The 15,220-nt window shown below is 46.5% G+C and overlaps 2 protein-coding genes across 3 annotated transcripts in view; one reads left to right on the plus strand and one right to left on the minus strand.

The window, feature by feature from the left end:
- LHFPL4 (LHFPL tetraspan subfamily member 4) overlaps positions 1-2,910 on the minus strand; it is a 29,555-nt gene extending 26,645 nt beyond the window's left edge. The window contains exons 1-2 of one of the 2 annotated variants that reach the window (XM_045063273.1): positions 2,682-2,910; positions 1,281-1,780 (exon numbers count right to left, since the gene is read on the minus strand). In XM_045063273.1, the coding sequence (XP_044919208.1) occupies positions 1,281-1,686 (406 nt within the window). In that variant the 5' untranslated portion in view covers positions 1,687-1,780; positions 2,682-2,910. Of the gene's footprint in view, positions 1-1,280; positions 2,606-2,681 lie in introns of those variants that run through there. The other variant, XM_004738691.2, reaches the window with a different exon arrangement.
- Positions 2,911-2,918: 8 nt separating this feature from the next.
- LOC106005449 (DNA oxidative demethylase ALKBH2-like) lies at positions 2,919-14,786 on the plus strand. Its single transcript, XM_045063274.1, has 3 exons — positions 2,919-3,356; positions 4,764-4,963; positions 14,083-14,786. The coding sequence occupies exons 2-3, from the start codon at positions 4,959-4,961 to the stop codon at positions 14,387-14,389; spliced, it is 312 nt and encodes a 103-aa protein (XP_044919209.1). The 5' UTR covers positions 2,919-3,356; positions 4,764-4,958; the 3' UTR covers positions 14,390-14,786.
- The last annotated feature ends 434 nt before the right edge of the window (positions 14,787-15,220 follow it).

Raw genomic sequence — 15,220 nt, forward strand, 5'->3', positions numbered from 1 at the left:
ACAATTGTATTTTCTACACTTGGTCCTAAGCGACTTCCAGCCATTTCTGAAAAATCATATTCCTCCTTCAAAAGATGGAGGTTTCCCTCAATGATGATGTTCAAGAAAACACACCCCACTCTCCGAGGACAATTTCCTACAATGTTTTGAGCAGTGGAATCATCAGCAAGTGATATAACACCTCCTGCAGGGAGTCTCTTTGAAGAGGCCCACACTTGTTGAATGCCCTGAGGTGCTTATTTTGAAAAACCATCTCTACTATATGATCATCACATTTTCCCTACTTTTTCTCATTCCTGGAGGGCTCCAAACTTTTCCTAACCTCACCAGTCCTCCTCCCCTGTTCCTGCTATATCCTGACCTCACTCTCCCCAGCCCAACTCTCTCCTGCCTGCACTTAGGCAAATGCCCAAGCTGCTGAATCTTCAAAATCTGCCTTCGATCGAAAGGTAGGTGGGGGTAGGGACTTTAACGGATCCTGAAATACAGTCTCAGCAGTTCTCTTACCCAAAGGTCCCTTCTCTGGTTCTTAGAGCAAGATGTCTGTTCTAGCTAAACATCTCAAAGGATTCCAGGGATTTATTCTCATTGGGCATAGCACCAGAACCCTTCCTGTATTGGGTGGGGGGTATCAGGTGGAGAAATTGCCCTCCCAAGACCCCCATGCCGTCCACTACCCACATTTCAACACTGGATAGACATTATAGACTTGCATATCTTCCTAAGCTCCTTTATCTTAATACAGAACTTCAAAGTTTACAAGATACTCTTTCATTTGTTCTTGGAATCTTCTCCATTGTTTTACAGATGTGGAAGCCTAGCCTCAGAGAAGTAAAGTGAAACACCCAAGTTGATAATGTCAGCAAGATAAAGGTCAAAGTCAGATCTCCTGATTCCCCCTACTCATGCTCTTTTTGATACAATAGAAATTGCTCATTCCTAAAGTAACTCCTCATTCAGGCAATTATTTCCCCTAAGACAGCCAAAAGAGACTCTCAGAGACCCGCAGACAGTCTAACATAACACTAACCCATCAGTAACTACAGTCTGCCCATATCCAAGCACACAAACTCAAAGACCTAGCTCTAAGGCTCTGCCTCCTGCCCCAAGGTGTTTCTCTCATAAATCCCCTCCCCAATGGCTGCTGAGGGACAGCCAAGGAGGTGTGTCTTTAGACAGAGGAGCAGAATCTCTCTGACCCTTCCAAGAAGGGGTCCTGGAAGGAAGAAGCCCAGTCTTGGGAGCCTGTTCTAGGGGTCCCACCCCCACCCCTCCCCTACCTGCCAAGAGCTGCATCCAGGCGCAGATCTTGTAGACCGTGGCCGTGTTGCAGAAGAAGAAAAGCGCAAAGCAGGTGATACAGCCGAGGATCAGCACCATGGAGAGCAGCACGAAGAAGGCGGCTGCCTTGAAGGCGCCGGACGGGATGGTGCTGAAGTCGGTGAAGGAGCCTCGGCAGGTGAGCTCGCGGCCCGCCAGCCCGCTGCCCACACAGTAGTGGAAGAGGCCGAAGTAGCCAGGCTTGGGGGTGCTCACGCTGTCGCCCACCCAGTAGGGCTGGATGAAGACCACCACGTTGATGATGGCGAAGCAGATGGTGAAGATGGCCCATAGCACGCCGATGGCCCGCGAGTTCCGCATGTAGTGCTCGTGGTAGAGCTTGGAGGCCTCCTGCGAGGGCAGCATGGTGCCCGGGGGCGGGGCCGGCGGCGGCGACGGCGGCTGGCGGGGGCCGCCGGCCCGGGACCGACCGCCGGGCTGCCGGGCTGACGGGCGGGAGCTGGGGACGCACGCGAGAAGCGGCCCTGAGCCAAGGAACTCTCGAAGGAGGGGCTGGGGGTATCTAGGGGGTAGTATGGAGGGACCAGGAGGGGGTCCTGAGTGTTGGGGCGGTGTCTGAGGGGAGTAAAGATCTCCAACTGGAGGCCTAGGTAAGGGACTTGTGAAAGTTGGGGGGCTGGGATGAGGGGGGTGGGATGTGAATATGGGAGCTGGAAGTGGGGGCCAGCTAGAAAGTGGTCATAGGGGTGTTGGGGAAGGGGTTTGGGGGCCAGAACTGGGCGAGTAGTAAGGAACCATGGGTAGATGGAATGGAGGCTGAGGACCGGTACTGGGGGATTAGCAGAGGGGCTGTATACATGGAGCTTGGAAAGGAAATTGGGAACTGGTATTAGGGGTAAAAGAAGATTGGTATTGGGCGTCTAGAAAGGCGCTGTGGAGAGGGGGGGTTGGTGCTTCTATGCGGGAATAGGAAGGGGATATGAGGGGCTGATACTGGGGGACTGGGAAGGTGATATGGGGGCTGGGACAGGGAGGGCGAAGTGGAGGAATCAGGATAAGGCTAGCGGGGAGTCGAGGGCCGGGACTACAGGGTTTGAACACAAGCGGGGGTCTGGGGGGGGTCCCACAGAAGACAGGACTGGATGTAAGCTAGGGGAAGCCTAGGATTGGCGGGCCAGGGCTGAGGAGAGAGGTTTTCCAGGCCAAGGGTACGAGGGACTGGGGCCGGCAGGCAGCCCGGGCCTCGAGGGGCGGACTGTGGGCAGAGGTTATCCCGCGAGTGCTGGGGAGCAGCCGGGCAGGGGTAGGGCCGAGGGTGGGGGTGGGGGGCGGCTGCCCCGCGCCCAGGCCGGACGCGCGCGCAGCTTGCGGCCGCGGGGACGGGGTGCGGGGAGACCAACCTGGGCCCGGTCCGGAGCAGTGGGTCCCGGACTGGCACGGCCTAGGCGCCCCGGCTCGGCGCTCCCAGCAGCTGCTGCCTCGGCCCAGGAGGCGGCCTCGGCGCGGCCTCCATCTTGCTCGGGTTCTCCCCCGGGGCGCGCTCCCGCGCCGAGGCGCGCGCTCTCGTGCACCGGCGCGGCTTGTCGGAGGCGCGTTCCCGTCTCGGGCGTGCGGGGCGGGGCGAAACGGGGGAGGGGCGCTCCAGGTTCTGGCAGTCAGGGGAAGGGGTGGGCACGGTCCCAGGAGTCCCCCAGCCGGAGCAATAAGCCCCTTACACAGTAGGCCCTTTGGCTTGGGCGTCCCCCCCCTTCTTCCAGCCTGAGCTGCGGGGCTTGTGGGCCCCCGCAGAGCCCATGAGAATGGGGGAGGGACCGAACCGAGTATTATTTGATAGGGTTTGAACTGATCCTTTGCTCCCGTATTACCTTTCCTATAACCTAACACAGTGCCTCGGGTTACACCATTACGCTTTCAGCCCTTTGGGTCTTGGAGGCGTTGAAGGTTCCCAGAGTCTCCTTGGAAACTGCCAACACCCCTGGGAGAGGGAACCCCCAAAACTGTTAGCATCCCACGCCCGCAATAGGGATTCGTTGCCCGCTAGCGGAAGGAGCTGGGCCTGGAGAACAAGACCCAGGGTGAGTATGCGGGACAAGAGGGAAGGTGGCTGGGAACATGCTGGTTTCCCTCCCTGGACTTTCCGGAGTGCCTGGCATGAAGTGAGCACATGATTAAGATGTGTTAAAGAACAAAGCGTACAAGTCCAGGCCCAAGGTCAGGCCAAGAACACCCTGGGGGCACTCCAAGGGAGCCAGTGTGGGTCATTTCTTTCCCTGAAGGGGAATAACTTTTGGCTTAGGATCTGCCAAGACTCTGAGGGTTGGCGTTCAGACAAACTCTGACTGCTGTTTACTACCTCTGTAACCTTGCACTGGGGCTCTCTGAACCTTTGTTTCCCCATCTGCAAAGTGGGCAGATTAAGCCCCATTTCACAGGCACGTGGATGCAAGGGGTGGGGTTGAAAAATAATCTGTTAGTAGGTTCCAAATACTGAACCTTGCACAGGGGCCGGTCTGATGAAATGTACATGTATCTTCTGAAAAAATAACTATGTAAAGTTGCCAAATGTCTTTTCCAGGGGTAGAGACACTGTTCTTTTTCCCCCCTGAGACTGTGTGCTTCCTGCTTTCTGTGTAAAAATTCCTTTTTAACGAAGTGTTGATGATAGTTAATTTTTTCTTAAGTTTGTTTGATGATAGGGTGTTTTTTTTAATGTCCTCATTTTGGCACAATAAAACATAAGCAGAGTTAATTCCATCCCAAATTTTATTTTATTTTTTAGTAAAAAGACTTTATTAAGAAGGCTTTGAAGTGGGGCACTTGGGTGGCTCAGTGGGTTAAGCCTCTACCTTCGGCTCAGGTCATGATCTCAAGGTCCTAGGATCGAACCTTCCAACCCCACCTCGGGCTCTCTGCTCAGCAGGGAGCCTGCTTACCCTGACCCCCACCTGCCTAATTGTGATCTCTCTCTCTCTCTCTCTCTCTGTTTCTGTCAAATAAATAAATAAATAAATAAAAGAAGGCTTTGAAGTAAAAAAATAAAACTCTTGATACAATTTTCTGAACCCTTAAGTCAGCTCAGCAAATATATAATCAGTAATTTAGCTATGAGATTAAATATCCACTTTTATTTAAAATAAAATGTATTTTAGTTTGGGTTTATTCCATAAAGCAATATTTTCCTATAAATTCCCTTCCTTGATGTGGCCTCTCCTTCTAGTTGTGGAGGTTTGTTCTGTCAGTCCTCCAGTTGACTTCTTGGGTATTCAGACTGATTTGATAGTTATCTAGTTTTGTTTGAAGGATAAGCTAGTCTAGGTTCCTCCTACTAAACTGCCATCTCTCCTTCTCAAATTTTAAAACAAACTTATGAGGTTCATGAAATGGGCTCCACAGTTTGGGCAACTCAGATCCATGTGAAGTCGTCTCATCTGAGCACAGAGTTCTCAATAAATTTGGTTTCCCCTTCCACTGGTTCCTTGCAGAGGGCATCCTGGCTGTTTCCTGAGAATCCTAAGATCCTGGAATCAAGGGGCTGAGGAGAGAGTATCATTCTCCACCTTCCCCCCACTCCACCCCATCTTGGCAGCTGGAGAACAGAGGCCAAAGAGGGGACTGACTTGAACAAAGATGTGTTGATTCTGCCAAGTAGACTGATCAGCCTAATCCATTTGTACATCATGCAGTAAGTAAGGAAATGTCTCCTGTAATGTACCAGCTCAACACTGCTAGCCCTGGGATGAGATGGTAGGTAATACAGATGTGGTCCCTCCCCTCCTGGAGCTCACAACTTTTGGGGGAGATAGAAGGTGCTAGGAGGAGGGATCAGGGAAGGGGTCATCCTCAAAGTCTCCTTCTGTGGATACTCCTGGTTTGGGTACTATTCTCAACTTAAGTTACTGGAGCCAGAAGCTCCATCTTTTCTCCTTACTCTGCCATGAATTATCACCTTTTTTTTTTTTCCTATCTTGCTCTGTGAAACCAGGCAGTCGGGGGGGGGGGGACCTATACAGAAGCCCACTTACCACTCTCAAGGGAAGAACTGGGATCCTTGCAGAGTTGGGCCCTTAGTTCCTCACTGGTTTCTCTATTCCAGCTCTGCAAAGCAAAGCCACCCTGTAGAGATCTGTCCACCATCCATACCACCTCTGACATTGGTACTCCTTTTCCCCTCATTCAGTCCCTATGTTTGGTGAGATTCACCCCACCACCACCATTATACTCTTCCCCAGAGAGGGGCAAATGATCAGGCCTGGACAATGAGAATACTCCATTGTTCTAAACACAATGATTGGTTCAGAGGTGGGCCCAGAAGCCAACCCAAATAGTTGAGATTGATATCTGGTCATTTGTTAAATTTGCAAGAAAGAGGTGTTGTCTCTCTGTTGAATTTGTTGAGCTAAAAGAATGATAAGCTTCAGCTACTGGGGGCTGTCTTTGACACCCTAAGCAGAGAATTTGTCTAAGAATAATGTGAACAAATAGGAAGGTAAGAAATGGAGAGAGATGGTTCTGATGACACAGTTTGAACACCTGGATCCATCCATGCCTGAAGACCTCCTTCCGGGTTGTTCTGTCTGGTGAGCCAATACATTCAGGTTTTGCTTAAGCCAGTTTGAGTTGGGGTTTTGTCCCTTCCAATCAAAATAGTCCTAAATAACTTAACTATATCTCCCAAAAGAGAGCAGAGCTGGTTTAATGGATTGCTTATATTGTAGAAGGATGCCTGAATAGGGGAGCTACTCCTGACATAATGGAATAAAAAGCCAGAATTTGAGGCCCATCTCTGCTGCTGGACGATGATGCTACTCCTCAGAGCCTTATTTTCTTCCTTTGTAAAATGGAGAAAAACATACTTCCTACCTACAGATGTATTGAGAATTAAAAGAGGTAATGGATGGAAAGGAGCTTTGTAAACTGAACATGGCTTTATAAATGTAAGTGATTGTCATTAAATTTTAATAAGTGGCTTGCCCAAGGATTAGAAATAGCAGCAGTATTGGAAAAGCACTTGCTGAGCTGTGAGTAGGTGGCACAGAATGTCTCCTTGTTTTAAAAACTAACCTTGGAGCAGTTACAGAAAGAAAGATTGAGAACGCTCTACAGAAAGAACCTCTCTTTGACCCCAGGGAGGGGCCGGATCAGAATAGAACAGCTGGGGGAGTAAAATGAGGACTATGGATTATAAGGCAAGGGTGATGCTGGACTGAGCACCTGGATGAGAAGAGAAGACCCCAGGGCACTTCCAGCCAATATCCTAGTAAGAAAAGATAACTTACTGGATACTCTTATGCCCAAATTAAGTGTTCAATTATGTCAAATGTTGGATAAGCTCTTACAACATTCTAAGTCTCCTGATCTTTCTTGACATGTATTGTTTCATTCGATCTTCACAATAGCCCTGTGACATAGTGTTTTGACCCGACCTGAACTATATACCCTTCTCCCCCCAAAATTCATATGTTGAAGTCCTAACCTCCAGTACCTAAGATTGTGACTGTATTTGGAGACAGAGACTTCATTTTTTTTTTTAGATATTTTGATAACTGTCATTATTATTATTTTATTTCTTTTTTAGAGAGAAAGAGAGTGCAAACATGTATGGGAGGGGAGGAGGGGAGGAGCAAAGGGAGACAGAATCTTTTTTTTTTTTTTTTTTTTGAGACAGGAGACTTTTTTTTTTTTTTGGATTTTTTTTTTTAAAGATTTTATTTATTTAACAGAGAGAGATCAGAAGTAGGCAGAGAGACAGGCAGAGAGAGAGGAGCAAGCAGGCTCCCTGCTGAGCAAAGAGCCCGATGCAGAGCTTGATCCCAGGACCCTGGGATCATGACCTGAGCTGAAGGCAAAGGCTTTAACCAACTGAGCCACCCAGGTGCCCCTGGATTTTTTTTTTTAAAGATTTTACTTATTGGGACGCCTGGGTGGCTCAGTTGGTTAAGCAGCTGCCTTCGGCTCAGGTCATGATCCCAGCGTCCTGGGATCGAGTCCCACATCGGGCTCCTTGCTCCGCAGGGAGCCTGCTTCTCCCTCTGACTCTGCCTTCCACTGTGTCTGCCTGTGCTCGCTCTCGCTCGCTCTCTCTCTGACAAATAAATAAATCTTTAAAAAAAAATAAAAATAAAGATTTTACTTATTTATTTGACAGACAGAGATCACAAGTAGGCAGAGAGGCAGGCAGAGAGAGAGGGAGGAATCAGGCTCCCTGCTGAGCAGAGAGCCCGATGCAGGGCTCTATCCCAGGACCCTGAGACCATGACCCGAGCCGAAGGCAGAGGCTTTAACCCACTGAGCCACCCAGGCGCCCTAGGATTTTATTTTTTTTATTTGAGAGAGAGAGGCCAAGCAACAACGGGAGTGATGGTGGGGGAAGCAGAGGTAGACTCCCCACTGAGCAGGAAGCCTGACATGGGCTTGATACCAGGACCCCAGGATCATGACCTAAGCCAAAGGCAGATGCTTAACTTACTGAGCCACTCGGGCATCCTGAGACAGCAACTTTAAAGTGGTGATGAAGGGACGCCTGGGTGGCTCAGTTGGTTGGACGACAGCCTTCAGCTCAGGTCATGATTCCGGAGTCCCGGGATCGAGTCCCGCATCAGGCTCCCAGCTCCATGGGGAGTCTGCTTTGCTCTCTGACGTTCTCCTCGCTCATGCTCTCTCTCACTGTCTCTCTCAAATAAATAAATAAAATCTATAAAAAAAATAAAAATAAAGTGGTGATGAAGGAGGGGCACCTGGTTGGCTCAGTCTGTTGGAGGAACATGCAATTCTTAACCTTGGGGTTATGAGTTCGAGCCCCACACTGGGTATAGAGATTACTTAAGAATAAAAAAAAACTTTCAAGAGGTGATGAAGGTAAAATTAGATCATACAGGCAGACCATAATCCAGTATCACTGGTGTCCTTATAAGAGGATATTGGGACACAGACAACACAGAGACCACAGGATGACCGTGGAGGATACAGCAAGAAAGTGGCCATATACAAGCCAAAGAGAGCGGCCTCAGAAGAAACCAAACTTTCTGATGTCTTGATCTTGGACTTCTAGCCACCAGAATGGTGAGAAAATTCATCTGTTTGTTTAAGGCACTCAGTCTGTAGTATTTTGTTATGGCAGCCCTGACAAACTAATACAGGTAGGTACTATTATATGCCCATTTTACAGAGGGGGACACTGAAGTTGAGCAATTTGCCCAAAGTCACACCTCTAACAATTAAGAGAGCTGAGATTTCGCCTCAGAAGTCCTGCTCCAGAGCCCAGATTCTTAATCAGTTTCCTCATCTGTAAAATGGGGATGATGATAATAGTAGATTCTCCCTCTGAGAGTTTTCAGGAGTCTTGAACGAGATATTGTGCACAAAAAGTGCTGATCACTTGCAGAACATTCAAAAGTGATTTGTCATTATTACCGCATAGCAAAAAAGTGGGAGTTTCAGGATTCAAACCTGGGACTACCTTGGTCAATACTCATGCATTTAACACTCGCATTGAACTATCCAAAGTTCCTGAGTACCTGCAGAGAGGCACCAGAACTATGGAGTCAGACAATGGGTAGTTGTACTCTAACCCTGATACCCAATAGCTGTGTGGGTTTGAGTAGTATGTTATGTAAATTCCTTGAACCTCATTTTACTAGTCTATAAAACTGAATAACTCCTTAGCCTCACATTTTTTAAAAAAGATTTTATTTATTTATTTGACAGACAGAGATCACAAGTAGGCAGAGAGGCCAGCAGAGAGAGAGGACGGGAAGCAGGCTCCCTGCTGAGCAGAGACCCCCCCCCCACCTGAGCTAAAGGCAGAAGCTTAACCCACTGAGCCACGCAGGCGCCCCTTAGCCTCACATGTTTTTGTTTTTCTTTTTGTTTTTAAGATTTTACCCATTTATTCGACAGAGAGAGAGTGATCACAAGTAGGCAGAGAGGCAGGCGGGGGTGGGGTGGGGGGGGTAGAAGCAGGCTCCCCGCTGAGCAGAGAGCCCAACGAGGGGCTCAATACAAGGACCCTGAGATCATGACCTGAGCTGAAGGCAGAGGCTTAACCCACTGAGTTGCCCCAGCCTCACATGTTTTAACTGAGATAAAATATGTAGGGTGTCGGTCTCTTAATAGATGCTCATAAACATTAGTAGAGAGGATTTCATCTTTTGTAGGAGATTAGATTCTAAAACAAGTGCAGTTTGGTGGTGGTGGTCGGGTGATGGCACCTGGCTGGCTCAGTAGGAAGAGCGTACAACTCTTGATTTCAGGGTTGGGAGCTCAAGCCCCATGTTGCATAAAATCTTTAGAGAGGTGCCTGCATGGCTCAGTTGGTTAAGTGTCTCCCTTCAGTTCAGGTCAAGGTCAGGCTCCCTGCTCGGCCAGGAGTCTGCTTCCCTCTCTCCCTCTGCTCCTGCCCCTGCCTGTGCTCTCTCTCTCTCTTCCTCTCTGTGTCAAATAAATAAAATCTTCAAATAAGTAAAATAAAACCTTTAGAAAAAATGCAGTTGGGGAGAAATATGGTGTAAATTACCCTTTAAAAATCCCTTAATTATCGATGAAGTACTATAAGCAAGTTCTCACGTATACCACCCCATCCTATAGTTCTTAGGCACTAAAGTTTCAAAAAACTGAGATGGAGGGGTGCCTGGGTGGCTTGGTGGGTTAGGTCTCTGCTTTCAGCTCAGGTCATGATCTCGGGGTCCTAGGATCGAGCCCTGCATTGGGCTCTCTGCTCAGCAGGGAGCCTGCTTCCTCCTCTCTCTCTCTGCCTGCCTCTCTGCCTACTTGTGATCTCTCTCTGTGTTAAATAAATAAATAAATCTTTAAAGGTTTTTTTTTTAAGATTTAATTTTTTATTTGACAGACAGATCCCAGGACCCTGGGATCATGACCTGAGCCGAAGGCAGAGGCTTAACCCACTGAGCCACCCAGGCGCCCTAATAAATAAATCTTAAAAAAAAAAAAAAAAAACTGAGATAGACTAAAGAAAAGGAAAAAATAAAGTCCATTTTCAGATGTGGAGATATTCAGACCTTTCTGCCTTTAAAATCTTACTAATCCGGGGCACCTGGGTGGCTCAGTGGATTAAGGCCTCTGCCTTTGGCTCAGGTCATGATCCCAGGGTCCTGGGATGGAGCCCCACATCCCGCTCTCTGCTCAGCAGGGAACCTGCACCGAGCCCCCCCCACCCCCGCCTACCTCTCTGCCTACTTGTGATCTGTCGCTCTGTCAAATAAATAAATAAAAATAAAATAAAATAAAGAATTAAAAAATGAAAAATAATTTTAAAATATAAATTAAAAAATAAAATCTTACTAATCCTTTAAAAATGAGGGATCTGTGGAAAATTGCAAAGAATTCATATTTACTTGTAGAATTTACTCTTCACTTATCAATAAAGTCTCTAGAGCATTACCACACAAAATAGGTTAATTTATGCTTGTAAAGAATAAAATAAATAGTCAGCTCTTCAGCAGTCAATTAAGCAGTCAATCCTTAAATGTGTATATAAAGCTTAATGGAGCCAGGGGTGTCTGGTTGGCTCACTCAGAACTGGCATGTGACTCTTGACGTCGGGGAGATGAATTCAAGCCCCATGTCAGGTGTGGAGCTCACTTTAAAAAAAGAAAGAAAGAAAAAGAAAAGCTAAAATGGAAAATCTGTGGGGTTTTTCTTTTTCTTTTTTAAGATTTTATTTATTCAACGAGAGGTCACAAGTAGGCAGAGAGGCAGGCAGAGAGAGAGAGGAGGAAGCAGGCTCCCTGAGTAGGGAGTTCAGAGAGATCGAGTCCTGTCTCAGGGCTAGATCCCAGGACCCTGGGATCATGACCTGAGCTGAAAGCAGAGGCTTTAACCCACTGAGCCTCCCAGGCGCCCCTCTGTGGGGTTTTTCAGTCGGTCCAGCATTCCCTTTTTCTTTTTTCTGATAAAAGTACTCAGCTTCTTTTTTTTTTTTTAAAGAGATTTTTAATTTATTTATTAGACAGAAATTGAGAGGGAGCACAAGCAGGGGGAGTGGCAGGCAGAGGGAGAGGGAGAAGCCGGCTCCCAGCCAATCAAGGAGCTCGGTGTGGGACTTGATCCCAGGACCCTGGGATCATGATCTGAGCCAAAGGCCGATGCTTAACTGACTGAGCCATCCAGACACCCCATTATTCAGCTTCTTTTTTTTTTTTAAAGATTATTTATTTGACAGAGAGAGAGAGAGATCACAAGTAGGCAGAGAGGCAGGCAGAGAGAGAGGAGGAAGCAGGATCCCTGCTGAGCAGAGAGCCTGATGCAGGGCTCGAACTCAGGACCCTGAGATCATAACCTGAGCCAAAGGCAGAGGCTTAACCCACTGAGCCACCCAGGTGCCCCTATTCAGCTTCTTTTAAGAAACTACCTCTCCTCCCCTCTCTGGGCAGAAGTAGATATGGGTCCCAGGCCAGCCAATTATACTGTCTGTTTTTAGTCAGCTCAGACTGGTATTACAAGATACCATAGACTCTGTGGCTTAAACATGAAACATTTCTTTCTCAGTTTTGGAGGCTGAAGATCAGGGTGCCCGCATGGTCGGGTTCTGGTGAGGACTCTCCTCCTGAATTACAAATAGCCACCTTCTTTCTGTTTCCACATGTGGCAGAGAGAGAGAGTGAGGGGTAGTCTCTTTTTAGAAGGACACTAATCCTATCGCAAGGGCTCTACCCTCATGACCTCATCTAAATGTAATTACCTCCAAAAGACCCCACTTTTGGAGGTTAGGGTCTCAATATATGAATTTGGATGGGAAAGCAAACATAAAGTCCATAATACTGCCCCACCCAGCAAGCTTTAATGATTTTGCCTCAGGATGGGCAACTGAACCTAGTCTGGTCAAAGGTATTCCCTGGGGAAGTAGAGATGGGGGAATGGGGGTGGTCAGAGAGACAGAAAAAGATGTTTGGTTCTCCCTTCCTTGGATCATACACTGTAAAGATGCTACCTTTTGGGTGCCTGGGTGGCTCAGTTGGTTAAGTGACTACCTTTGGCTCAGGTCATGATCCTGGAGTTCCAGGATCAAGTCCCACATTGGGCTCCCTGCTCAGCAGGGAGTCTGCTTCTCCCTCTGACCCTCCCCCCTCTCATGCTTTCTCTTTCATTCTCTCTCTCTCAGATAAATAAAAATTTTTTTTAAGATTTTATTTATTTATTTATTTGACAGACAGAGATCACAAGTAGGCAGAGAGGCAGGCAGAGAGAGAGAGAGAGAGGAGGAAGGAGGCTCCCTGCCGAGCAGAGAGCCCGATGCGGGGCTCGATTCCAGAACCCCAGGATCTTGACCCAAGCTGAAGGCAGAGGCTTTAACCCATTAAGGAACACAGGCACCCCCTAAAATATTTTTTAATTTGCAAGTTACTTTTATTTTTTCTCTTTATTTATTTTTTTTTTATTGTGTTAGGTTATTCACCATACAGTACATCATTAGTTTTAACCAACTGAGCCTCCCGGGTGTCCCTGGCCTTACTTTTCTCAGGCTCCCCAGTGGGATGGTGAATGTGACCATGTTCAACCTAAAGGCAGCATCTTTTTTTTTTTTTTTTTTTAAAGATTTTATTTATTTCTGAGAAGGGACCCTGACAGACAGCTCCATTCTAGGACTCTGGGATCATGACCTGAACCAAAGGCAGAGGCTTCACCTTCTGAGCCACCCAAGTGCCCCAAATACCGCCCCCGGCTGCTTTTTTGTTTACAATGGTATGAATTAGCTTTCTCTCCAATGTTCCCTCCTGCAATAATCCTCATAAAAACCATATCTTGGGGCACCTGGGTGTCTCAGTTGGTTAAGCTTCTGACTCTTGATTTTGGCTCAGGTCATAATCTTAGGGTGATGAGATTGAGTACTGTGTTGGGCTCTGCACTTAGTGCAGAGTCTGCTTGAGATTCTCTCCCTCTCCCCCTACCCCTGTTTGTACTCTCTTTCTATCTCTCTAAAATAAATAAATAAACCCCTCTCTCTGTCAGATAGATAAATAAATAAATAAATGTCTTTGTTTATATATATATAAAGATATTTATATATCTTTATAGATATCACAGATATCTATTATATATAATATAATCTGTGGAATACTCATATTTTGAAATTCATGAAAAATCCCTTTGTAGCCTTGTACATGGTCTATTTTCATAAATGTTCTCTGTGTGCTTGCAAAGAATGTGCATTCTCAGTTAATGGAAGAAAATTCTCTGTATGTTTATTAGCTATAGCCTATTAATTGTCTTGTTCACATTTTATAAATCATTAGTATTTTTTTTTGTCTGAGAAGTATATTAAAATCTCTCATTATGACTGATTGTGAAAGGACATGAAAGAACTTAATGGAGTGATGGGAACATTCTATATCTTGCTGAGAATCTTGGTTACATAAGTTGGTTACTCAGCAAATGTACACTAAAGATTTGTGCATTTTATTGCCTGCAAAATTTATTTCAAAAGAAAAACTTGCAACTAGTTAGTCAACTTCAGTTAATAAAGTCTTTAAGGGAAAGGAAACTGATTACAAATTACTTTGGAATGCATAAAAAATAAGATGGGTTAATCCATGGATAGAAAGACAGAGGGATGGATAGTTACATGTAAAAGCCAATAGAGAGGGTGCCTGGGTGGCTCAGTGGGTTAAGCCGCTTTCGGCTCAGGTCATGATCTCAGGGTCCTGGGATCGAGTCCCGCATCGGGCTCTCTGCTCAGCGGGCTCTCTGCTCAGCGGGGAGCCTGTTTCCTCCTCTCTGCCTGCCTCTCTGCCTACTTGTGATCTCTGTGGTGACAGGAGAGACCTTCAACTTTGTGCTTGTCAACAGGTACAAGGACGGCCGTGACCACATCAGGGAGCAAAGAGACGATGAACGAGAACTGGCTCCTGGGAGCCCCATAGCCTCTGTCTCCTTCGGGGCCTGCAGAGACTTCTTCTTCCGGCATAAGGATTCCCGGGGGAAAAAGCCCACCCGGAAGGTAGAGGTGGTTCGGCTTCAGCTGGCGCACGGGAGTTTGCTCATGATGAACCACCCGACCAACACTCACTGGTACCACAGTCTCCCCATACGAAAGAAGATTCTAGCTCCACGGGTCAATCTGACATTTCGCAAAATTCTGCCTGCTAAAAAGTAAAAAAATAAATAAATAATAAATAAATAAATAAATAAATCTTAAAAATAAAGCCAATAGAGAATAAAATTTACTAGTAGGATTTGGATATTAAGTACAGGCATGTCTTGTTTTATTGTACTTTGCTTAATGGCACCTTGTAGATAATGCATTTTTTACAAACTGAAAATTTGTGGCAACCCTTTGAGCAACTCTATTGGCACCATTTTTCCACCAGCATTTGCTTGCTTCATGTGTCTATGTCACAGTTTGCTAGTTCTCACAATATTTCAAACTCTTTCATTATTATATTTGTTACAGTGACCTAAAATCAGTGATCTTTGGTGTTACAACTGTAACTGTTTTAGCACCAATGAACTAAGAACCTTTAAGACAATAAACCTAATCAACAAATGTTGTATGTGTTTTGGACTGCTTCATCAACTGGCCATTCCCCATCCCTCTCCCTCTACTCAGGCCTCCCTGTTCCCTGAGACACAACAATATTGAAATTAGGCCAATTAATAACTATACAAAGACTTTAAAGTGTTTAAATGAAAGGAAGAGTCACACATCTCACTTTAAATCAAAAGCTAGAAATGATTCAGTTAGGGAGGAAGGCATGTCAAAAGCCAAGGCAGGCCAAAAAGCTAGGCATTTTATACCCAACAGTTGTGGATGCAAAGGAAAAATTTTTGAAGAAAAGTCCTACTCCAGTGAACACATGAATGATAAGAAAGTGAAACAGCCTTATTGTTGATACGAGGAAAGCTTTAGTGGTCTGGGTAGAAGACCAAACCAGTCACAACATTTTTTAAACCAAAGCCTAATCCAGAACAAGACCCCACTCACTTC

The sequence above is a fragment of the Mustela putorius genome, unplaced genomic scaffold (genome assembly GCF_011764305.1).
Source record: "Mustela putorius furo isolate JIRA1106 unplaced genomic scaffold, ASM1176430v1.1 tig00003850_pilon_pilon_pilon, whole genome shotgun sequence".
In the NCBI taxonomy this organism is placed as follows: Eukaryota; Metazoa; Chordata; class Mammalia; order Carnivora; family Mustelidae; genus Mustela; species Mustela putorius.